Below are 25,417 nucleotides of genomic sequence, written 5' to 3' on the forward strand. Positions count from 1 at the left end.
CATGCATGCATGTGTGATGTATCATGTTGTATGCATGCATGTGTGATGTATCATGTTGTATGCATGCAAGTGTGATGTATCATGTTGTATGTGTGATGTATCATGTTGTATGCATGCATGTGTGATGTATCATGTTGTATGCATGCATGTGTGATGTATCATGTTGTATGCATCCATGTGTGATGTATCATGTTGTATGCATGCATGTGTGATGTATCATGTTGTATGCATGCAAGTGTGATGTATCATTTTGTATGCATGCATGTGTGATGTATCATGTTGTATGCATGCATGTGTGATGTATCATGTTGTATGCATGCAAGTGTGATGTATCATGTTGTATGTGTGATGTATCATGTTGTATACATGCATGTGTGATGTGTCATGTTGTATGCATGCAAGTGTGATGTATCATGTTGTATGTGTGATGTATCATGTTGTATGCATGCATGTGTGATGTATCATGTTGTATGCATGCATGTGTGATGTATCATGTTGTATGTGTGATGTATCATGTTGTATGCATGCATGTGTGATGTATCATGTTGTATGCATGCATGTGTGATGTATCATGTTGTATGTGTGATGTATCATGTTGTATGCATGCATGTGTGATGTATCATGTTGTATGCATGCATGTGTGATGTATCATGTTGTATGTGTGATGTATCATGTTGTATGCATGCATGTGTGATGTATCATGTTGTATACATGCATGTGTGATGTATCATGTTGTATGCATGCATGTGTGATGTATCATGTTGTATGCATGCATGTGTGATGTATCATGTTGTATGCATGCATGTGTGATGTATCATGTTGTATGCAAGCATGTGTGATGTATCATGTTGTATGCATGCATGTGTGATGTATCATGTTGTATGTGTGATGTATCATGTTGTATGCATGTATGTGTGATGTATCATGTTGTATGCATGCATGTGTGATGTATAATGTTGTATACATGCATGTGTTATGTATCATGTTGTATGTGTGATGTATCATGTTGTATGCATGCTGTATGTGTGATGTATCATGTTGTATGCATGCATGTGTGATGTATCATGTTGTATACATGCATGTGTGATGTATCATGTTGTATGCATGCATGTGTGATGTATCATGTTGTATGCATGCATGTGTGATGTATCATGTTGTATGCATGTGTGATGTATCATGTTGTATGCATGCATGTGTGATGTATCATGTTGTATGCATGTATGTGTGATGTATCATGTTGTATGCATGCATGTGTGATGTATAATGTTGTATACATGCATGTGTGATGTATAATGTTGTATACATGCATGTGTGATGTATCATGTTGTATGTGTGATGTATCATGTTGTATGCATGCTGTATGTGTGATGTATCATGTTGTATGCATGCATGTGTTATGTATCATGTTGTATACATGCATGTGTGATGTATCATGTTGTATGCATGCATGTGTGATGTATCATGTTGTATGCATGCATGTGTGATGTATCATGTTGTATGCATGCATGTGTGATGTATCTAGTTGTATGCAAGCATGTGTGATGTATCATGTTGTATGCATGCATGTGTGATGTATCATGTTGTATGTGTGAAGTATCATGTTGTATGCGTGAAGTATCATGTTGTATGCATGTATGTGTGATGTATCATGTGGTATGCATGCATGTGTGATGTATCAAGTTGTATACATGCATGTGTGATGTATCATGTTGTATGTGTGATGTATCATGTTGTATGAATGCGGTGTGATGTATCATGTTGTATGCATGCATGTGTGATGTATCATGTTGTATGTGTGATGTATATGTTGTATTCATGCATGTGGGATGTATCATGTTGTATGCTTGCATGTGTGATGTATCATGTTGTATACTTGCATGTGTGATGTATCATGTTGTATGCATGCATGTGTGATGTATCATGTTGTATGTGTGAAGTATCATGTTGTATGCGTGAAGTATCATGTTGTATGCATGCATGTGTGATGTATCATGTGGTATGCATGCATGTGTGATGTATCAAGTTGTATACATGCATGTGTGATGTATCATGTTGTATGTGTGATGTATCATGTTGTATACATGCATGTGTGATGTATCATGTTGTATGCATGCATGTGTGATGTATCATGTTGTATGTGTGATGTATATGTTGTATTCATGCATGTGGGATGTATCATGTTGTATGCTTGCATGTGTGATGTATCATGTTGTATACTTGCATGTGTGATGTATCATGTTGTATGCATGCATGTGTGATGTATCATGTTGTATGCTTGCATGTGTGATGTATCATGTTGTATACTTGCATGTGTGATGTATCATGTTGTATGCATGCATGTGTGATGTATCATGTTGTATGCATGCATGTGTGATGTATCATGTTGTATGCTTGCATGTGTGATGTATCATGTTGTATACATGCATGTGTGATGTATCATGTTGTATACATGCATGTGTGATGTATCATGTTGTATGCGTGCATGTGTGATGTATCATGTTGTATGCATGCATGTGTGATGTATCATGTTGTATGCATGCATGTGTGATGTATCATGTTGTATACATGCATGTGTGATGTATCATGTTGTATGCGTGCATGTGTGATGTATCATGTTGTATACATGCATGTGTGATGTATCATGTTGTATGCGTGCATGTGTGATGTATCATGTTGTATGCATGCATGTGTGATGTATCATGTTGTATGCATGCATGTGTGATGTATCATGTTGTATACATGCATGTGTGATGTATCATGTTGTATGCTTGCATGTGTGATGTATCATGTTGTATGCATGCATGTGTGATGTATCATGTTGTATACATGCATGTGTGATGTATCATGTTGTATGCGTGCATGTGTGATGTATCATGTTGTATGCATGCATGTGTGATGTATCATGTTGTATGCATGCATGTGTGATGTATCATGTTGTATACATGCATGTGTGATGTATCATGTTGTATGCTTGCATGTTCCAAATAAAGTCATACTCATCTCAACTCAACTCAATACTTGGTTGGCGTTTTTTGGATGATTAGAGAGGACCTCCCATTGGCTCCATTGCAAGTGGACTTTTATTTACATTTATGAGTTAGAATTAGGGCTGGGTGATATATGGAATATACTCCATATATTGTGGGTTTGTCTCTGTGCGCTATAGAAAATGACTATATTGTCAGTATTGGAGTATAGATTCTCACGCAGTTGCTTTTAGCCGCGGGCATTACACTACATCCTCTTCTCACTCTTTCTTGTCTCTCCTTCTCACAGAGACATAAAACAAGCGCACCTTCTCACATACGTCACATACTGTCGCGTGTGCAACGTCATACGCCCTCGCAGAGCAGACAGGTAGCGGCATTATAACGTTAGCTGTGGTGCTAACGGGGTGGTGCTAGTGGTAATACGAGAGAAAGAAGGTGCTAGTCTGGTAACAAATGAAGGAACAATTAATTCCCAAGAAAAGCAGCACAGAGTCCATTGTCTGGCGGTGGTTTGGTTTCAAAAGGGAAGATGTTGAAAAGACAACCGTAATATGTCAAGTATGCGGCAAAAGCGTTGCTACAAAAAGTTGCAGCACTGCTAATGTGTAGCATCATTTGAAAAGTCACCCGCTAGAGAATGAGGAGTGCTTGAAACTCTGCATGTCAACATCTCAGTTTGGTGCCACACCCACAAAATGCCCAAGCAAACATTTCCACATCAACCCCATATGAAAAAACTGGTCAACAACAGAAGGAGATAACGTCCGCAGGAACCTACCACATAGTGAAGGACATACACTATTTGATTTCCTATTATGCAGCACATTTTTATTTGACACTTATTGAAATAGCTTGTGTGACATCATGCAGAAAAGTGCACTTTATTTGTTTTAAACTATTGTAGTGGTGTTCTGTACAACAGGTGCACTTTAATATAGTGTTGTTTTGCTATGTCATCTTAGTGACATCATGCACAAAAGTGCACTCATAGCTTGTTTTAAAATGTCTCTGACAATCTTGCACTTTTTGCTTTGGAAATGACATGAATGTTTGTGCCACTGCTTAATAACTGTTTAATAAATACACTTTTGCTAATTTGACTTAGTTGTGGTTTCCCTCTCTGCATGAAAGTTTAAAAGTAGCATATATGAATGCAGTATGAAGAAGAATGTTTGAATGTAGACACATAGAATCATCATACTGCTGTGATTATATGCATCAAGTGTTCATTCAAGGCTAAGGCAAAATATCCACATATATATGCTGTATCGTGATGTGGACTAAAAATATTGAGATATTATTAAAAGGCCATATCGCCCAGCCCTAGTTAGAATGTGATTTATTTTGTGTAAATATATCAACCGTTGTGTCTTTCATAATGATTGTGAACGATAGAAAAATTCCTCAAAAAAGTGCAGTTCCCCTCTAAATTCCAATGATTAGATTTAAGACTTGAAGTGTATGAGCATGAAGTGATGAAGCCTACTTGGATGAGAGGACAAAGGTCTTGTAAGACAAAGTGAAGAGTCCAGTTGTGATGGATTGAATGCCCTGAGAATAAAATGTTGTGCTTACTTGGACTGTGATGAAGCTGTGAGGACTCAGGTGGTTTGTCTTCATGCTCTTCAGTCTTCACAGAGACAACAGTCAGTGGAAACTTGCTGACATCAGCCTCCTCCTGCCCTACAGGACACTCTCCCTCCTGACTCATCCACACTTCCTCCTCTTCCTCTTTTATGTGGGGGGGTTGTGGATTCTCCTCTTCCTCTTTAATGTGAGGGGGCTGTGGATTCTCCTCTTCCTCTTTAATGTGAGGGGGCTGCTGGACATCTGTTGGGTAAATAAGTAAATAAGATCAAGAGGGAATAGAAATAGTTTTGAACTGACACTGTTAACACAATTACATTATTTGTGTTCTTCCGTGTGTTGTGTTAAAAGTGTGTAGCAAAACAAACAATAAAAACACAGGAAATACCCAATTGGTTCCTAAAATTAATTCAAAAGTGGAACAGTGAGTACAAAAACAGACTTGGAAATTTGATGAGGGGCAATTTGAAAAGTTTTTATAAGTACGAGGCAGCATTGATTGAAGCAATTACTAACTTCACTGATGTAAAGTGTGTAAAAATTGTATTGTGTATACGGTCTATGACACCTAAACTTTATCTGTAAACTTAAACATATTCTTTTAATGCCATAGTCATTACTATAACTAAAATATCATGGAAATTCAAAAAATCTAATTCCAAAATCACTGCAAAAACATTCATGGTATGTTTTTGTGATCATGCAAAATATTTTTTGGTGGTCATTTTGTTGCCTGGGCCAAAAGGAACTTTCACAAAAACATGTTTTACTATGTGCTGTTTTATGGAGTATCTTCATCAACAATTCCTCTTTAGGAATTGGAGACCATCTACGACACGCTGAAGGAAAGTCAGTCACCTTAATAATTCAAGTTTTGACTACTTTAGTTATTGAAAATAATTGTTTATGTTCACTTATTGATACTTGTAAGTCAGATTTAGGAAGTGAAATTATAACTTTAATTAGATTTGTTTACAGTATAAAATGTATTTAGTGAGTGTGTGAGTTTTATGTAAACATGTTGATACAGGTTTACTTCTTGGGGACTGGAACACAGATATGTCCTGAAAGGATGCACCCATTTTTAAAACCTTCACTAAGCTGTGCCACCAACATTGTCTCACTTAGCTCATTAAGCAAACTACCAGGGTGAGTGAGTCCTGTTAAACCTTCATAGACCTCCTTGTTACTTCTGACCAGTCTCAGATCACCACGAGTGGAACTACTGTGTGCGGCTTAAGTGATCATTCCATCATTTTCTGTACCCATGAAGAACAGAACCGAGGCTAACGGCCACAAAACAAGAGAAGCTAGAATCCTCAAGACCTAGACTAGCAAGGCTTTCAATGACAAACTGCCGAAATAAGACTTGCCTCGGTACTTGCAAGTACACAGGTCTTTGGGTCAATTCCTATCCTCAGAAAAGTAGACAACTTCACAGTCAAAGTGGGTGACAATATAATAACAAACAAAAATGAGATTACCTATCTTGGCTGCATCGTAGAGACTAATCTCTCCAGTGAAAAAATGACTACTAAGGTGGTCAAAGAATCAACCAATGAATTCTGTTCTTACTAGTGTTGTCCCGATACCAATATTATAGTACCGGGACCTATACCAAAATGTATTTTGATACTTTTCAATACTTCTCTAAATAAATGGGACCACAAAAAAGTACATTATTGGCTTCATTTTAACAAAAAATCTTCGGGTACATTAAACATATGATTCTTATTGAAAGTTTTTCCTAAATAAAATAGTAAACATACTAGACAACTCACCCCAATAGTGATGAAGTGCTTCGAGAGGATAGTCATGTCACACATCAAGAAGACCATCCCAGACACACTGGACCCTCTACAGCAGGGGTCACCAACCTTTTTGAAACCAAGAGCTACTTCTTGGGTACTGATCAATGCGAAGGGCTTCCAGTTTGATACATACTTAAATAAATTGCCAGAAATAGCCAATTTGCTCAAATTACCTTTAATAAACAAATCTATATATATAAAAAATTGATATTTCTGTCTATCATTTTGTCGTAAATGTTTTTTCTTTTTACGGAAGTTTTTTTTTGTAGAGAATAAATGATGAAAAAACACTTAATTGAACAGTTTAAAAGAGGAGAAAACACGAAAAAAATTAAAATACAATTTTTAAAAACAGTTTATCTTTAAAATTCCAAATTCAACCGAAAAAAATGAAGAGAAAAACTAGCTAATTTGAATCTTTTTGAAACAATTTAAAAAAATAATTTATGGAACACCATTAGTCATTTTTCCTGATTAATATTAATTTTTGAATGTTGATGACATGTTTTGAATAGGTTAAAATCCAATCTGCACTTTGTTAGAATATATAATAAATTGGACCAAGCGATATTTCTAACAAAGACAAATCATTATTTCTTCTAGATTTTCCATAACAAAAATTTTAAAAGTAATTCAAAATACTTTGAAATAAGATTTAAATTTGATTCTACAGATTTTGTAGATTTGCCAGAATAATTTCTCTGAATTTTAATCATAATAAGTTTGAAGAAATATTTCACTAATATACTTTGTCTCCAAAGACATGCACCTGGGGATAGGTTGATTGGCAACACTAAATGGTCCCTAGTGTGTGAATGTGAGTGTGAATGTTGTCTGTCTATCTGTGTTGGCCCTGCGATGAGGTGGCGACTTGTCCAGGGTGTACCCTGCCTTCCACCCGATTGTAGCTGAGATAGGCGCCAGCGCCCTCCGCGACCCCGAAAGGGAATAAGCGGTAGAAAATGGATGGATGGATGGATACTTTGTCGAAAAAACAGAAGCTAAAATGAAGAATTATATTAAAATGTATTTATTATTCCTTACAATAAAAAAAAAATACTTGAACATTGATTTAAATTGACAGGAAAGAAGAGGAAGGAATTGAAAAGGTAAAAAGGTGAATGTGTTTAACAATCCTAAAATAAATTTTAAGGTAGTTTTTTTTCTTCAAAAAATTGTCTTTCTGAAAGTTATAAGAAGCAAAGTAAAAAAATAAATGAATGTATTTAAACAAGTGAATACCAAGTCTTTAAAATATTTTCTTGGATTTTCAAATTCTATTTGAGTTTTGTCTCTCTTAGAATTAAAAAGGTCGAGCAAAGCGAGACCACCTTGCTAGTAAATGAATACAATTTAAAGAATAGAGGCAGCTCACTGGTAAGTGCTGCTATTTGAGCTATTTTTAGAACAGGCCAGCGGGCGACTCATCTGGTCCTAACAGGCGACCGGTGCCCGTGGGCACCGCGTTGGTGACCCCTGCTCTACAGTTTGCCTACCGGCAGAATCGGTCCAGTGAGGTTGCAGTCAACCCCGTCATCCACACCACCCTCACCCACGTAGAGGGCAAGGACACCTATGCCAGGCTATTATTCATCGACTACAGCTCTGCTTTTAACACGGTCATCCCACAAAAACTCACTGCTAAACTCATCACTGTTGGTCTGACACCAACTCTCTGTGACTGGGTCCTGAACTTTCTCACAAACCGGCCCCAGTCAGTCAGTATCGGCAACCAGACATCAGGCACAAAGGTTCTAGGCATTGGGACCCCCCAAGGCTGCGTGCTGAGCCCCCTATTGTACACCCTCTTCACACACGACTGCCAAACATCACTGTCATCAAGTTTGCAGATGATACTACGTACAGAAGGGAGGTAGCGGAACTGGTGGCCTGGTGTAAGGATAATAATCTCTCCTTGAACACAGACAAGACCAAGGAGATGATGTACATAGGTGGGACAAAGGTGGACAGGGTGAAAACCTTTAAATTCCTCGGGACCCACATCAGCGAGGACCTCACCTGGGATCATAACACCCAACAAACATTAAAGAAAGCCCAGCAGCGACTGTACTTCCTAAGAAGGCTGAGAAAATTTGGCATGCCACCAAAAATTCTCAGCAACTTCTATAGAAGTACGGTTGAGAGTGTCCTTACCAGCTCAAACACGGTCTGGTATGGAAACTGCACTGCTAAGGACAGGAAGGCACTCCAGGGAGTGATTGGAACTTCTCAGTACATATCAGGAGCAGCCTTCCCCTCACTACAGGACATGTAGTCTACCAGGGCCACCAGGAGAGCACACATCATCATCAAGGACAGTACACAGTCTCTTCAGCGTCCTACCATCAGGCAGACCATACAGGAGCCTGAAATCCAGGACTACCAGACTGACTAACAGTTTCTACCCACAGGCCATCAGGCTTGTGAATGCTAGCTCCCTCCAACTCCCCGTTTTTACTTTTGTCTTTTTGAACAAAAGACAGCTACCTTGACCACCCCCTAACTGTGAACCATCACTGTAGACACTTTTCACCGTTGATCACTAAAGACACTTTAACTGCTGCTGTGACCCAAGGTCACCTCCATATTTATACTGTTGACTGTCAATCAGAATGTGCAATAATGTTATGTTACTTACTGTGCCTTGTATATACATTTTTATTTTTAGCTAAGTACAGTGTGACTTGTTGAAGGGTGGACTAGCAAAGTAAGATTTTCATTGTACGGCAAACTGTCTGTTTAACTGTGCATATGACAATAAACAATCTTGAATCTTCAATCAAAAAGTGATCTGATGTAATATTTTGATATTTACACATCGCATATTTACACACACGCATTTTACTAGAATGCTCTTATGACCATTAGCTCGGTTGGTAGAGTGGCCGTGCCAGCAACTTGAGGGTTGCAGGTTCGATTCCCGCTTCCGCCATCCTAGTCACTGCCGTTGTGTCCTTGGGCAAGACACTTTACCCACCTGCTCCCAGTGCCACCCACACTGGTTTGAATGTAACTTAGATATTGGGTTTCACTATGTAAAGCGCTTTGAGTCACTAGAGAAAAAGCGCTATATAATATAATTCACAATTCACAGATATATCAATATCAAGTACCTACTGTACTGTTTACTTGTTGAAATACTATTTTTAGAGCAAATATCTGCCGAAATGGCCACTTTGTTGCTGCCAAAAATGTATTTTAAATAATAGTTTGATATTGACACATCTCATCTCTGCTTATTTTACTAGAATACTCTAATGAGCATTATATATATATATATATATATATATATATATCAAGTACCTACTGAGATAAGGTGAGAAGCTCTGCCATCCGGGAGGAACTCAAAGTAAAGCCGCTGCTCCTCCACATGGAGAGGAGCCAGATGAGGTGGTTCGGCATCTGGGCATCTGGTCAGGATGCCACCCGAACACCTCCCGAGGGAGGTGTTTAGGGCACGTCCAACCGGTACGAGGCCACGGGGAAGACCCAGGACACGTTGGGAAGACTATGTCTCCCGGCTGGCCTGGGAACGCCTCGGGATCCCCCGGGAAGAGCTAGACGAAGTGGCTGGGGAGAGGGAAGTCTGGGCTTCCCTGCTTAGGCTGCTGCCCCCGCGACCCGATCTCGGATAAGCGGAAGAAGATGGATGGATGGAAGTACCTACTGTACTGTATACTTGTAGAAATACCCTTTACAAAGCTAAAATATACCGAAACAACCACTCTGCTGCTGCCAAAATTTGATTTCAAGTAATATTTTGATACTGAAAAATCTCATCTTTGCATAGTTTACTAGAATACCCTTATGATAAAATAAGTGGGTTGTTCTTGTATAGCGCTTTTCTACCTTCAAGGTACTCAAAGCGCTTTGACACTATTTCCACATTTACCCATTCACACACACATTCACACACTGATGGAGGGAGCTGCCATGCAAGGCGCCAAACCAGCACCCATCAGGAGCAAGGGTGAAGTGTCTTGCTCAGGACACAACGGACGTGACGAAGATGGTACTAGGTGGGGATTGAACCAGGGACCCTCGGGTTGCGCACGGCCACTCTCCCACTACGCCACGCAGTCCCTATGAGCATTATGAGCATTACATCTATCAAAATCAAGTACCTACTGTACTGTTTACTTGTTGAAATACCCTTTTTAGAGCTAAAAAGTACCCAATTTGCTACTTTACTGCGACCAATAACTGATTCCATATGATATTAACAATAATAACAAAATTTTCAGAATAATTGTATATGAGTTCAGCGCCCCCCGCGACCCCAAAAGGGAATAAGCGGTAGAAAATGGATGGATGGAAGTTATGAAAAAACTTTGTGTTCCATTGAGTTCAGGTCCCCTGCGAGAAGACCAAAGCTGTGTTTCATCTTATCAAACAAAAGGCTTGTAAAACTCCACTGTCTGCAATGGGATGCAACATGGAGGTGTCGGTTTCTTTGATCTATTGACAGCCACAGGAAGACCTTTTCCTAACCTGAGATCTACAAAGCAGACCATTTCTTTAAACTGTTTACGACCGAGTGCAAAAGCTGCTTACGACCCCCCCCCCATCCCTTTAAAAACAGCTGCAGCTATGTAATCAGAAAAGGCCCACATAAAAGAGGAAGCGTGGAACTCCCTCGTCAAAGGGAGGCGTGGCGCATTGGGAGAGTGGCCGTGCGCACTCTCCCAAGGGTCACTGGTTCAAATCCCACCTAGTACCAACCTCGTTGTGTCCTGAGCAAGACACTTCACCCTTGCTCCTGATGGGTGCTGGTTGGCGCCTTGCATGGCAGCTCCCTCCATCAGTGTGTGAATGTGTGTGTGAATGGGTAAATGTGGAAGTAGTGTCAAAGCGCTTTGAGTACCTTGAAGGTAGAAAAGCGCTATACAAGTACAACCCATTTATCATTTATTTATTTAAAGCGTGGTGGGAAACTGTACGAAGTTGCAGCCCAGACGTTTCTCCTCATGAGCTAAATGGAATCCTGTCTCTGTTTGATTTCTTTGCTTCTTGTCTTGTCAAATAGATGTCATCGGTGTTTGAACCTGACAAGAATGTCAAAGCATTTCTCTAAAATACAATATTATACATTCTGAAAATGTAAACGATAGCAAGAATATACCTACACATTTCAGAAAATTTCGCTCGCAAACACTTTGTTTGGAAGATGTGTACTGCCTTTTTTTTGCCCTTTGAGACAAATGTGATTTAGGGCTGTATAAATAACATTGATTGATTGATACTGAACAAAAATGCTAAATAGCTAAAGAAAACTGTCACTGAACATCTTAGTGTGATGTCATTCTGTGACAGACAAATGGTACACAGTTTCCACATGGTGAGGACATTGATGGTCAGACTCACTGTTCTACGGATTACCTCAACTTCTGCCTAGACGTGACCTGCCCTGCTAAGACTGTTCAGTGCTACCCTAATGACAAACTCTGGGTAACACAGGAGGTTCAAGCTGTGCTCAACAAGAAGAAAGCTGCCTTCTGGAGTGGAGACAGGGAGGCAATGAGAGCAGCACAGCGGGAGGTGAGAGGACGCGTGAGGAAGACTAAGGACAGCTACAGGAAGAAGCTGGAGCAGAACAACATGATGGAGGTCTGGGAAGGTGTGAAAACCATCACAGGCCACAAGACAAAGACCAGAGCAGTAGGGGGGACAATAGAGAGGGCCAATGAGATGAAGAACTTCTTCAACCGGTTTAACCAGTACTGTTCTCCCCACCCCCCAATCCTCATTGCATCCACCCCCTTTTCTTCTCCCCCCCAGCCATGGTTGCAACCCCCTCCTCCTCCTCCTCCTCCTCCACCTCTACGCAAACATTAGTCATCTCTGTGGACCAGGTCAGAGGTCAACTGAGGAAGCTGCATCATAGTTTCTGGTGCGCACAAGATACATATCTCAAAAAAATTGTACCTATGTCCCTTTAGGAGCTCTGTAATTTTTTAAATGATCAGCATGTCATCTTTTATGTGAAATTGTTATTCAAATAAAGATTGCAAAAAGGAAAACTATAGTAGTGACAACATGCAGGAACATAACTGACGTAAAACAAATAAAATGGAAGTGACCTTGTCTCTGCACACGCGTGCATTGATCATGTCTTCTTGAACCGATCGAGCAGGGATTCTAAAACTGTGGTACGTGTACCACTAGTGGTACGCGGGTATCACCTAATGGTACGCCAAATATTATTTCATTTTTTATGTACATTGTTTTATTTTCCAACATGCAAACACTGTGTTACTGTTCAAACTGTGTGTAATGTTACAGTAACTAAAATATTAAATATACTTGTTAAATAATGTGTCTTCCTTGTTATTAATGAATAATTAAGGCCTACTATGCTACTATATTTTAATGCTGTTCATGATGGTGGTACTTGGAAATCCAAGTATTTTCTGAGTTGGTACTTGGTGAAAAAGGTTTGACAACTACTGATGTAGTGAAGTTGTAAACTAAATTGGCAGCCACCATTTTGTTATACCCAAACGGCGTCTGCTCATACATCGCGCTTCCAACGAGATCCCGTTCTTTCCCCCGAGTTAGAAAATTCCAGAACTGTTCACGTTATACCATCTCATCTCATTGTGCAACATGTGAATGTTTGAAGTGGAACTAAATGTGATCTCTGAAAGGGGTACACATTATTACCAAAGCAGGGCCCCCATCCACATATACAACACTAGTACATATCTGATGAAAAACAACATTATTTTTGTTTTTTTAATTATAAGTGTGCCAAATCACCTCTATTTGAACATTATCTAATGGAAATGACTGCTGTCTGATAATCACATTAATAACACCATAACAATCATGTGTCTGAGTACACCTATTGATAAATTATTAATCAAACACGTCATATTAATGATGAAATATAAAGTTACTAAAGATGTGAGAGTAAGAAGTAAACAAACCTGTTCTGTGTAACACAACTTGAGGTTTTTGATGTGGTCGCTCCTTCTCCTCTTTAGTTGGACAAAGTTCCTCCTCGTACTCTGCTATGGTTCTTTCACACATTTCCACACAATCACAACACTTTACACTCACACTTGATCTTAACTAAGCGATGTGTTGATCAAATCCGCGTCTCTTTGTTAGCGGCTAACAAGCTAAGCTAACTAGCATGCTAAGCTAACTAGCGCGCTCAAACAAGGAGCAATCTAAGCGGGCCTAATAATGTCCAAAGTTGAGTGAGACGAGTGGAGTTGATGCTGACACGGAGGATGAATAAAGTGTAGTTAGTAGATGTGCCGAGGCTTAGAAGCGTGTGTGGAGTAAAGGAGGACTTTGCTGCGAAGAACATATCCTCCACGCATGCGTCACTTAGGGGCGGGGCCAACGAGTCATCGTGATGGGCAAGTCATGAACGATTCAATCTAAATGTATGTTTTCATGGTGTCTACACAAAAAATCACGGCCACTAATGATCCATCCATCCCTTTATCGACTGTGTGTCCCTTTAGGGATGGCGGGGTGTGCTAGAGCCTATCTCAGCTGCATTCAGGCGGAAGTCGGCGTACACCCTGGACAGGTCGCCACCTCATCGCAGGGCCAACACAGATAGACAGACATGTATATCAACTGTATTTGACTTTAAATCTGATAAATATCATTCAACAACAACACAATTTGCAGACTGTAATTACTGGTTTGCTGGTTTTACTGGTGTAAATTATTATTGCCTATTGTGAGCGAACTGTGGTGCTGAATTTCCACCAGGGATCAAGAAAGTACTTTCTATTCTATTCTAAAATTCTGCATTCGAGAGATCACAACCATTGCAGCCATGCGTCCAAAACGTAACATCATCTTGCAGGGACATAAGGACACGCAAAAGTAAAGTGTCTGTTGTTTTACAATGCAATAATCTATTTAAGAAGAAATGTTCAGAGAATACCTTTTTGTTTTAGTATTTATTGGAGGCCTCAAAAGACAAAGGCCGCCTGTTAACAGCAGAGTGTCGGTGAGGCACACACTCTCAGAAATGCATGGAGGAAAGGTTGGAGACAAGCGGGAAACTCTTAGTTATAGGCCATAAGGTGAACCAGGAAAAAGTGGCTAGAAAGTGATTTTCGTTCCCACGTCTGGGCACTACTCTTTTTTTGCCTACACAATGCCATTGTGGACATTAGGTTAAACGTTCTCCGCAAAATATCCTGGCAGTTTTTTTAAGAGCCATAAATATATAAAAATAGGAATGCCAAAAAAACGAAAATCTTATGCAGCTGTTTTTTCTTGTAAATATATTTATATTCCTTCTGGAAACAGACTCTCTCTAACAAATTGACATTAATGCATATACCTAACATTTGATACAGGTATTTTAGCATTGGTATACTTTAATTTGAATTTAAACCATGAAACATACAAAACAAATGAAAAAAAAAATGCTTCAAAGTAAGTGAATAGCAACCTGTACAATTGAACATACACATGGTACATTTTGCTTAACAATAATGTTTTATACATTAAAATTTTCAGCAGATAATTTGTTGTAAGAGGAAGTAAAGAAATAAAATAAAATAAAGAACACTTTGGCCCAAAATGGCTGACAACAATCAAAATATCGAATAATGACGAAAAATGGAAATACACCAAAAACTGTATTACAGTTTAGAATCTGTACACAATATGGTATAAAACAATGTTTACATGAACAAAACAATGTCACAGCAGGTTTTGGGTATTTTTTTATATATTTGTTTTTATTATTTTGTCTTAACTTAGCACATTGTTAAAGCCATATCTCAAGAATTATTTGATAGATTTTCCTAAAATTTGGCACAAACTCAAACTATGATTATTATATATGTTAAGGTCAAGTGCACTGTAACCTCACATTCTATTTTTAAAGCATTTCACTTAAGTTAAAAAAAAAGAAATAGTAAAATACTCTGAGGGATTTTTCTCAAATGGGGCAAAAACTCAAATTTTTATTTGAGAACTAACTAAATAAGTGTGAATTTGCGTATTCTGAACGAGGGAGACATTGTTCATCTCTTAGCTTTCACTATCATCAGAACCTCCGACCTTTAGATGCAAAATACATAATGTCTCGACAAACAGATATCACTTTGGAGCGACAGCTGAGCAGCGCTGTTTGAAGTTGTGTACTCTTTTCAAAGATATGGAACTCTTTTCGAAGAAAATCTTTTGAAGACAAGAACAAAGTCACAGGCCAGCATGAAGTAAAGGTATGTAATATATGGCCATATAACAGTGTGTGCACACAAAGACAGCAACAAAAAATCCAATACATTGGTGGTTAATATTCAATGTTATTGAACCCGATAGTGGGTATTTTCCAGGAGATGTTGTGCATGATTGCAACCCGTTCGTGGGTACATTTAAAATACAAGGTGGTGTTTTATGATTCCTTGTGCAAGCCCATTCGTGGGTGAGGTTTTGGTTTGAACAAATGCAAATGAATAATTGCAGTTTTGATGTTTGGTGTTTTGAGTGACATTAACAAGGTTTCCATATATTTGATCTGATTTTGAATTGTGGGTTGTGCATAATCATGGATCCTGGGAAAGGAAAATACAATGCTTTGGAAATGCATGATCATGTGTTAGTGGAATCAAAAGTAACGCATTCAATGTGTGATACAATTAAAGGTCAAATGGAACCCTCACAGGCTGAACTGTCAGAAATGATTGAAAATCAGTCACAACCTGCAGAGATGGAAAAACAGGTGGACACAGATCATACTTACCAACACTCCTGGATTTTCCGGGAGACTCCCGAAATTCAGCGCCTCTCCCGAAAACCTCCTGGGACAATTTTCTCCCGAAATTGAGGCGGAGCTGGAGGCCACGCCCCCTCCAGCTCCATGCGGACCTGAGTGACGTGTATAAAGAGCGTGTCTGCCCAATGATGTTATAACTGTAAAATGATCGAGGGCGAGTTATTGGTTTCTTATGTGGGTTTATTGTTAGGCAGTTTCATTAACGTCCTCCCAGCGCGGTAAAACAACATACAACAACAGCAGTCCGTTTTCGTCTACCGTAAAGCAGTTCGTCTGCCAAACAGCATTGTTGTGAAACTCTTAAACAGGACAATACTGCCATCTACTGTACATGCATATGGTTAGAAAAAGGATGTACGATTCAACCCTTAACTCAACAATGAGTAGATGAGTGTTGTGTGTGTGTAAATGTGTAAATAAATGAACACTGAAATTCAAGTATGTATTTTATATATATATATATATATATATATATATATATATATATATATATGTGGTGTTTTGTGTTGTGGTTTGTGCAGCACTTTGAGACACGAGTGATTTAGGGCTATATAAATAAACATTGATTGATTGATTGATTGATTGATTGATTGATTGATTGATATGAAATACTTGACTTGGTAAATCTATGAATCTAGCGGTAAATATACTCCTTCCCTCTTAACCACGCCCCGCCCCGACGATGCCCCCCACCCCCACCCCCCACCTCCCGAAATCGGAGGTCTCAAGGTTGGCAAGTATGACACAGATCAAACATCTGATGTAAAAAAACGCACAGTGAAAATGACACCAAAAGCCCTAATGCACAGAATTGAAACAGTTGAGAAGGAGAGGAGATCTAAATTAAACAAGGCAAGCAACATGCAGAAACATATCATGGAAATGATGGAAAATGGAGCGGACAAAATGGACGTGCAATCTGCTTTCACCAAATATCTCAATGTTATAAAGGAAACCGCAAGTGCACACACATCCCTCCTACCAATTCTACCAACAGAGGACCAAATCAATCACGACATATGGTACAAAGCCAAATTAATCAATCTACATGAATTCATTGAGCATGTTAACACCTGGATAAAAACACCAACCTTGGAAAATATGGAGGATTTCCAAAACGAAATTAATCCAAATGACAGCATTAGTAATATAAGTCACAAATCACATGGGAGTCACACACGGTCTGGTTCTAGTAATTCTAGAACCTCCTCAGTTCGCAGACAGGCAGAGGCCGACAGGGCTGCCCTCGCTGCCTTGGAAGAGGAGGAGGAAAAGATCAAAAAGAAATTGGAAGAGGAGAGGGAAAGAATCAGAAAGAAAAAGGAAATGATGGACCTGGATGCTCAATTGGCAGCTGCTGATGCAAAATTAGCAGCTTTAAAAGCTTCCAGCCTTCATGCTTCCTCACATACAGCATCTGATGGCATGAGCTCCTACTTAAAAAGAACCAAGGAACCAGCAGTCACTCTCAACCCCCAGGCTCAAGACTATCAACCCCTCACACAGCAGCAGTCAAGCCAAGCTTTACCAACACAGTCCATCCACCATCCATCTGAGCAACTACAAATATCAATCAATCAATGTCAATCAATGTTTATTTATATAGCCCTGTGGAGATCCTCGTCCTGGATCCTCCATTCCCTCCACGGAAACACCACGCCTGGTTCAGTGGTTACACACTTTTTATTTGTTTACAATTTATTTTTGTGCTCAATGTCTCTTTCAGCTTTTCAGCTCTCAATGACATGCGTTTTTCCTGATCTCCTTCGTCTGGCTCTCACTCCTCAATCGCCAGCCCCTCTCATGGTTTCCAACGCTGCTGATAAAGGAAACAGGTGATTAGATAACTCGTCCCAGCTGAGGTATCTGCTCACCTGATTGTATTTAATATTCATACTCTATACCTTCTTTCTCTCATTTTCTATCTGTTTTCACCTTCATTCTCTCCTTTTCTCCCTATTTTTACTTTTATTCTCAACTTTTCTCTCAATCTTTGTCAATCCAATCCAATCCAATCCACTTTATTTATATAGCACATTTAAACAACAAGAACGTTTCCAAAGTGCTGCACAGCCATGTTAAAAACAATATTAAAAAAACTATTTTATGTTCCACCAATGACTGAATAAAAACACAAAATAAATAAATATAAAACCAATATAAAAACAATATAAAAACAAAATATGATTAAAAACAATTTTAAAGGGTAAAAGCAATTAAAACAGTAAAATAGAAATCAAAATGTATAAAAAACACAGAGGACAACAGAGGACAGAGGACCACACAACTCACGTAGTGTTAAAAGCCAAAGAATAAAAGTGGGTGTTAAGACGAGACTTAAAACACTCCACTGTGGAAGCAGTTTGAACATGGAGGGGCAGAGTGTTCCAGAGCTTAGGGCCGACCACAGAAAAGGCCCTGTCTCCCCTGGTCTTAAGTCTGGTCTTGGGCACCACGACCTGGAACTGGCTCTCGGACCTCAGAGCGCGCGCAGGAATGTAAATTTGGATGAAGTCCGAGATATATTGAGGTGCCAGTCCATGTAAAGATTTAAAAACAAACAGCAATGTTTTAAAATCAATTCTAAAATGAACAGGGAGCCAGTGCAACTCTGAAGAATTGGGGTTATATGCTGGCGTTTCCTGGCCCCTGTTAAAAGTCCTGCTGCCGCCTTCTGGACTAACTGCAACCGGGGAGAGAGCTTTTGGCTAATGCCAGCATAAAGTGCATTGCAGTAGTCCAGGCCACTTCAAATAAAAGCATGCAGGACTTCTTCAAAAAGGTTAAAAAATAAAAACGGTTTAACCTTTACTAAAAGACGAAGGTGATAAAAACACGATTTTAAAACGCCATTGACTTGTGTGTGAGGTTTAAAATGGCTGTGTATAGTGACGCCAAGGCTGGTAACTTTGGGACGCACATCATTTTGCAATGGTCCCAAGTCAGTGAGGGCCGGACCAAAAACTAAAATTTCCGTTTTTCCCTCATTCATTATTAAAAAATTCTGGGCTAACCAAGCCTTGACGTCACATAGACAGTTAAGAAGGGGTGTCAGGGGGCCGTGGCTTTTTGAAATTGGCATATAAATTTGGCAGTCATCTGTATAAAAGTGATAAAACACTCCATGTTTCTTAAAAATATCTCCAAGAGGAAGGAAATAAAGAGCGAACAGGATGGGGCCTAAAATAGAGCCCTGGGGGACACCACAGTAAAGCGGGGCAGAAGAGGAGGTGGCGTCCCCCAGCCTGACAGAGAAGGACCTCTCAGACAGGTAAGATCTGAACCACTGTAACGCAGTCCCCCTGACACCCACACAGTCTCTCAGGCGGTCTAAAAGAATTGTGTGGTCGACTGTGTCAAAGGCAGCTGTAAGATCTAAAAGCACTAAAATGGCAGAGCTGCCAGAATCAGACATTAAAAGCAAGTCATTAAAAACCTTTAAAAGTGCAGATTCAGTACTGTGCAAAGCTTTGTATCCAGACTGAAATGGATCGAAAGTGCTATTTTCATCTAAAAAGGCTGCAGTTGTGCCAGAACACATTTCTCCAAAATGTTTGACACAAAAGGTAATTTGGAAATGGGCCGATAATTTGACAAACTTGTCGAATCAAGACCTGGTTTTTAGGAGATGCTGCTGCCAACAGAATCGCCGCACTTCTGTCGCTTTTTTTTTTTTTTTTGCCATTTATCGTCGTCGGAGATCATTTCCGCCGTCTGGGAATATTTTGATCATATATCGGAAAAAAAGGTATTTGTGTTCATTTTCTTGTCGTTTCATTAAGTCTCCACTGGAGACTCTCCGGTATTGTCCCGCCCACACAACCATCCTATTAATTACATTAAAACACAACAGTAACTGATTTCTCCGGTAGCTGAGTTGGTAGAGTGAAGGACCACAAGTGTTCATATTGAATCCCATAGGGCGGTTGTTCGAGTCCAGCTCGCCCCCAGTTACTTTTTACCATGACTTGCTTAACGTGGACCCCGATTTAAACAAGTTGAAAAACTTATTGGGGTGTTACTATTTAGTGGTAAATGGTACGGAATATGTACTGAACTGTGCAATCTACTAATAAATAAAAGTTTCAATCAATCGATCAACAGTGCGTATTCAGTGCGCATGTTAAAAAAAAATCCCAGTCCACAAGTAGATAGATAGATAGATAGATAGATAGATAGATAGATAGATAGATAGATAGATAGATAGATAGATAGATAGATAGATAGATAGATAGATAGATAGATAGATAGATAGATAGATAGATAGATAGATAGATAGATAGATAGTACTTCATTGATTCCTTCAGGAGAGTTCCTTCAGGAAAATTAAAATTCCAGCAGCAGTGTACAGAGTTAAGATCAATTTAAATATAAGTAAAAAGTAAATAATGGGGGTTTAAATGGAAACAAAAAAGAGAAATATTACAATGAGAATAAAAACTAAAAAGCAACAATGGGAATAACAATATAACAGTAAAATAAGAATATAACAAGACAAAGTAGGCAGTAGTGACCATGTTATGAAAACGTCCATCCATCCATCCATTTTCTACCGCTTATTCCCTTGTGGGGTCGCGGGGGGCGCTGGCGCCTATCTCAGCTACAATCGGGTGGAAGGCGGGGTACACCCTGAACAAGTCGCCACCTCATCGCAGGGCCAACACAGACAGACAGACAACATTCACACTCACATTCACACACTAGGGACCATTTAGTGTTGCCAATCAACCTATCCCCAGGTGCATGTCTTTGGAAGTGGGAGGAAGCCGGAGTACCCGGAGGGAACCCACGCATTCACGGGGAGAACATGCAAACTCCACACAGAAAGATCCCGAGCCTGGATTTGAACCCAGGACTGCAGGAGCTTCGTATTGTGAGGCAGACGCACTAACCCCTCTGCCACCGTGAAGAAACGTATTGCACTGTTAATGTTTTGCATCCCCTGTCATCCTAGTACCCCCCGCCCCCCGCCCCAGAGAGGAGTTGTACAGTCTAATGGCGTGTGGGACAAAGGAGTTTTTGAGTCTATTAGTCCTGCACTTGGGATGAAGCAGTCTAGAACTGAACAGGCTCCTCTGGCTGCTGATAATGCTATGCAGAGGGTGACTGGCATCATCCAGGATGCTCACTAGTTTGTCCACAGTCCTCTTCTCTGCCACCCTCACCAGTGAGTCCAGTTATATTCCCATTGTAGAACCGGCCCGCCTGATCAGTTTCTCAAGTCTGGAGCTGTCCTTCTTAGATGTACTGCCTGTAGAGATTTTTACTGTCCAGCAGATGTCATTATTTAGTGACACAGCATTGACACAGTATCAATACAGTTTTGCAATGTGTCCAAACGATACATGAAGCCTCATCAACCCATCACTACTTATTAGCGTCCTGCTCACGTCTTTCTCAGTCCATGTGCTTTCACGACAGTTGGCACACTTGACGTTACAAAGCTGTACTGCTCTGTTCTGCTGCCTTCCTTTTTTTTTTTTTAAATTTTTATTCATACATTTCAACAATTACAAACAGTAAGCCAAGCAACAATATAAAACATTATAAAACATTATGAAAACAGTACAAAACAGTGCCAGGGGGTTGTAAATTCAAAATAACAAAAATAGAATATAAACAAATATATATATATATATAATAAACAAAGTGCAAAGCCATAGGTTCATTCAGATTCATTAAATAACTTAAATTTGGAACACAGCATCATCGTTTTCACAGCTTTTTTTGTTGTTAGAGGTAGAGAGTGTTTTAATGTAAAGTTCAAAATCTTTTTTAAAGGCACAAAAGATAGGTCGGGTATTAAGAAACTTACATTTATGAATATAAAACTTAGCCAATAAAATAATGAGCTTGCAAAGGTAGAATTCCTTTTCAAATTTCTGTTCATAAAGTGTAAAACCAAAAATTACATCTTTAAAGTAAAGCACAAATTTGTCATAAATATTGTCCAGGATGAAGCGACAGATGCCTGCCATAGTGATGGAGTGTTTTCACAAGTATAAAACAAGTGGTTAACAGTCTCTGGGTGCATGTTACATAACATCAATGTCCTTCTTCTATTTAACCATCACAGTCTTTACAGGGTAATAGCGATGGATGATTTTAAATGATATCTCTTTGACTTTGTTGGGAAGTAAATACCTGTTAGGAAGGGACCACGTTTTGACCCAACAGATGTCATTTACAACATTATTCCAGAGGGAAATTACATAGGAGACAGACACACAATCATTTTGGAATAAGCTGCGGATTTTTCTTTTTTTTATCAAAGCAAAGTTTCCCCACAGGAGTGTCAAGTGGATCATTCACAATTTTTACAGCAGAAAGAGGAGGTGTGTAAGCCCTGTACAACATAATAACACCTGTTGGAATGTACAACATAATAACACCTGTTGGAATGTACAACATAATAACACCTGTTGGAATGTACAACATAATAACACCTGTTGGAATGTACAACATAATAACAGGTATTGGAATGTACAACATAATAACACCTGTTGGAATGTACAATATAATAACACCTGTTGGAATGTACAACATAATAACACCTGTTGGAATGTACAACATAATAACACCTGTTGGGATGTACAACATAATAACACCTGTTGGAATGTACAACATAATAACACCTGTTGGAATGTACAACATAATAACACCTGTTGGAATGTACAACATAATAACACCTGTTGGAATGTACAACATAATAACAGGTGTTGGAATGTACAACATAATAACAGGTGTTGGAATGTACAACATAATAACACCTGTTGGAATGTACAACATAATAACAGGTGTTGGAATGTACAACATAATAACACCTGTTGGAATGTACAACATAATAACAGGTGTTGGAATGTACAACATAATAACACCTGTTGGAATGTACAATATAATAACACCTGTTGGAATGTACAACATAATAACACCTGTTGGAATGTACAACATAATAACACCTGTTGGAATGTACAACATGATAACAGGTGTTGGAATGTACAACATAATAACACCTGTTGGAATGTACAACATAATAACACCTGTTGGAATGTACAACATAATAACACCTGTTGGAATGTACAACATAATAACACCTGTTGGAATGTACAACATAATAACAGGTGTTGGAATGTACAACATAATAACACCTGTTGGAATGTACAACATAATAACAGGTGTTGGAATGTACAACATAATAACACCTGTTGGAATGTACAACATAATAACAGGTGTTGCAATGTACAACATAATAACACCTGTTGGAATGTACAACATAATAACAGGTGTTGCAATGTACAACATAATAACACCTGTTGGAATGTACAACATAATAACAGGTGTTGGAATGTACAACATAATAACACCTGTTGGAATGTACAACATAATAACAGGTGTTGGAATGTACAACATAATAACACCTGTTGGAATGTACAACATAATAACAGGTGTTGGAATGTACAACATAATAACACCTGTTGGAATGTACAACATAATAACAGGTGTTGGAATGTACAACATAATAACACCTGTTGGAATGTACAACATAATAACAGGTGTTGCAATGTACAACATAATAACACCTGTTGGAATGTACAACATAATAACAGGTGTTGGAATGTACAACATAATAACACCTGTTGGAATGTACAACATAATAACAGGTATTGGAATGTACAACATAATAACACCTGTTGGAATGTACAATATAATAACACCTGTTGGAATGTACAACATAATAACACCTGTTGGAATGTACAACATAATAACACCTGTTGGAATGTACAACATGATAACAGGTGTTGGAATGTACAACATAATAACACCTGTTGGAATGTACAACATAATAACACCTGTTGGAATGTACAACATAATAACACCTGTTGGAATGTACAACATAATAACACCTGTTGGAATGTACAACATAATAACAGGTGTTGGAATGTACAACATAATAACACCTGTTGGAATGTACAACATAATAACAGGTGTTGGAATGTACAACATAATAACACCTGTTGGAATGTACAACATAATAACAGGTGTTGCAATGTACAACATAATAACACCTGTTGGAATGTACAACATAATAACAGGTGTTGCAATGTACAACATAATAACACCTGTTGGAATGTACAACATAATAACAGGTGTTGGAATGTACAACATAATAACACCTGTTGGAATGTACAACATAATAACAGGTGTTGGAATGTACAACATAATAACACCTGTTGGAATGTACAACATAATAACAGGTGTTGGAATGTACAACATAATAACACCTGTTGGAATGTACAACATAATAACAGGTGTTGGAATGTACAACATAATAACACCTGTTGGAATGTACAACATAATAACAGGTGTTGCAATGTACAACATAATAACACCTGTTGGAATGTACAACATAATAACACCTGTTGGAATGTACAACATAATAACACCTGTTGGAATGTACAACATAATAACAGGTGTTGGAATGTACAACATAATAACAGGTGTTGGAATGTACAACATAATAACAGGTGTTGGAATGTACAACATAATAACAGGTGTTGGAATGTACAACATAATAACAGGTGTTGGAATGTACAACATAATAACAGGTGTTGGAATGTACAACATAATAACACCTGTTGGAATGTACAACATAATAACAGGTGTTGCAATGTACAACATAATAACACCTGTTGGAATGTACAACATAATAACACCTGTTGGAATGTACAACATAATAACACCTGTTGGAATGTACAACATAATAACAGGTGTTGGAATGTACAACATAATAACAGGTGTTGGAATGTACAACATAATAACAGGTGTTGGAATGTACAACATAATAACAGGTGTTGGAATGTACAACATAATAACAGGTGTTGGAATGTACAACATAATAACAGGTGTTGGAATGTACAACATAATAACAGGTGTTGGAATGTACAACATAATAACACCTGTTGGAATGTACAACATAATAACAGGTGTTGGAATGTACAACATAATAACAGGTGTTGGAATGTACAACATAATAACACCTGTTGGAATGTACAACATAATAACAGGTGTTGGAATGTACAACATAATAACACCTGTTGGAATGTACAACATAATAACAGGTGTTGGAATGTACAACATAATAACAGGTGTTGGAATGTACAACATAATAACAGGTGTTGGAATGTACAACATAATAACAGGTGTTGGGATGGCATCAAATACAATGGAAAATTGTTTGGGAGTCACAGGTATCTTAAAATGGTTGA

General features: G+C 38.7%; 3 protein-coding genes across 4 annotated transcripts in view; 2 read left to right on the forward strand and 1 right to left on the reverse strand.

Moving 5' to 3' along the window:
* LOC133546731 (oocyte zinc finger protein XlCOF22-like) overlaps nt 1-13,743 on the reverse strand; it is a 56,582-nt gene extending 42,839 nt beyond the window's left edge. The window contains exons 1-2 of the mRNA XM_061892534.1: nt 13,318-13,743; nt 4,566-4,820 (exon numbers count right to left, since the gene is read on the reverse strand). Of these exons, the coding sequence (XP_061748518.1) occupies nt 4,566-4,820; nt 13,318-13,420 (358 nt within the window). The 5' untranslated portion in view covers nt 13,421-13,743. The remainder of the gene's footprint in view (nt 1-4,565; nt 4,821-13,317) is intronic.
* LOC133546744 (gastrula zinc finger protein XlCGF8.2DB-like) overlaps nt 1-25,417 on the forward strand; it is a 458,486-nt gene that overhangs the window by 183,663 nt on the left and 249,406 nt on the right. The window lies entirely within an intron of this gene.
* Nucleotides 1-25,417, forward strand: part of LOC133546732 (gastrula zinc finger protein XlCGF57.1-like) — a 270,564-nt gene that overhangs the window by 176,690 nt on the left and 68,457 nt on the right. The gene's annotated exons all lie outside the window — the stretch shown is intronic.

Source organism: Nerophis ophidion, unplaced genomic scaffold (genome assembly GCF_033978795.1).
Source record: "Nerophis ophidion isolate RoL-2023_Sa unplaced genomic scaffold, RoL_Noph_v1.0 HiC_scaffold_40, whole genome shotgun sequence".
NCBI classification, from domain to species: domain Eukaryota; kingdom Metazoa; phylum Chordata; class Actinopteri; order Syngnathiformes; family Syngnathidae; genus Nerophis; species Nerophis ophidion.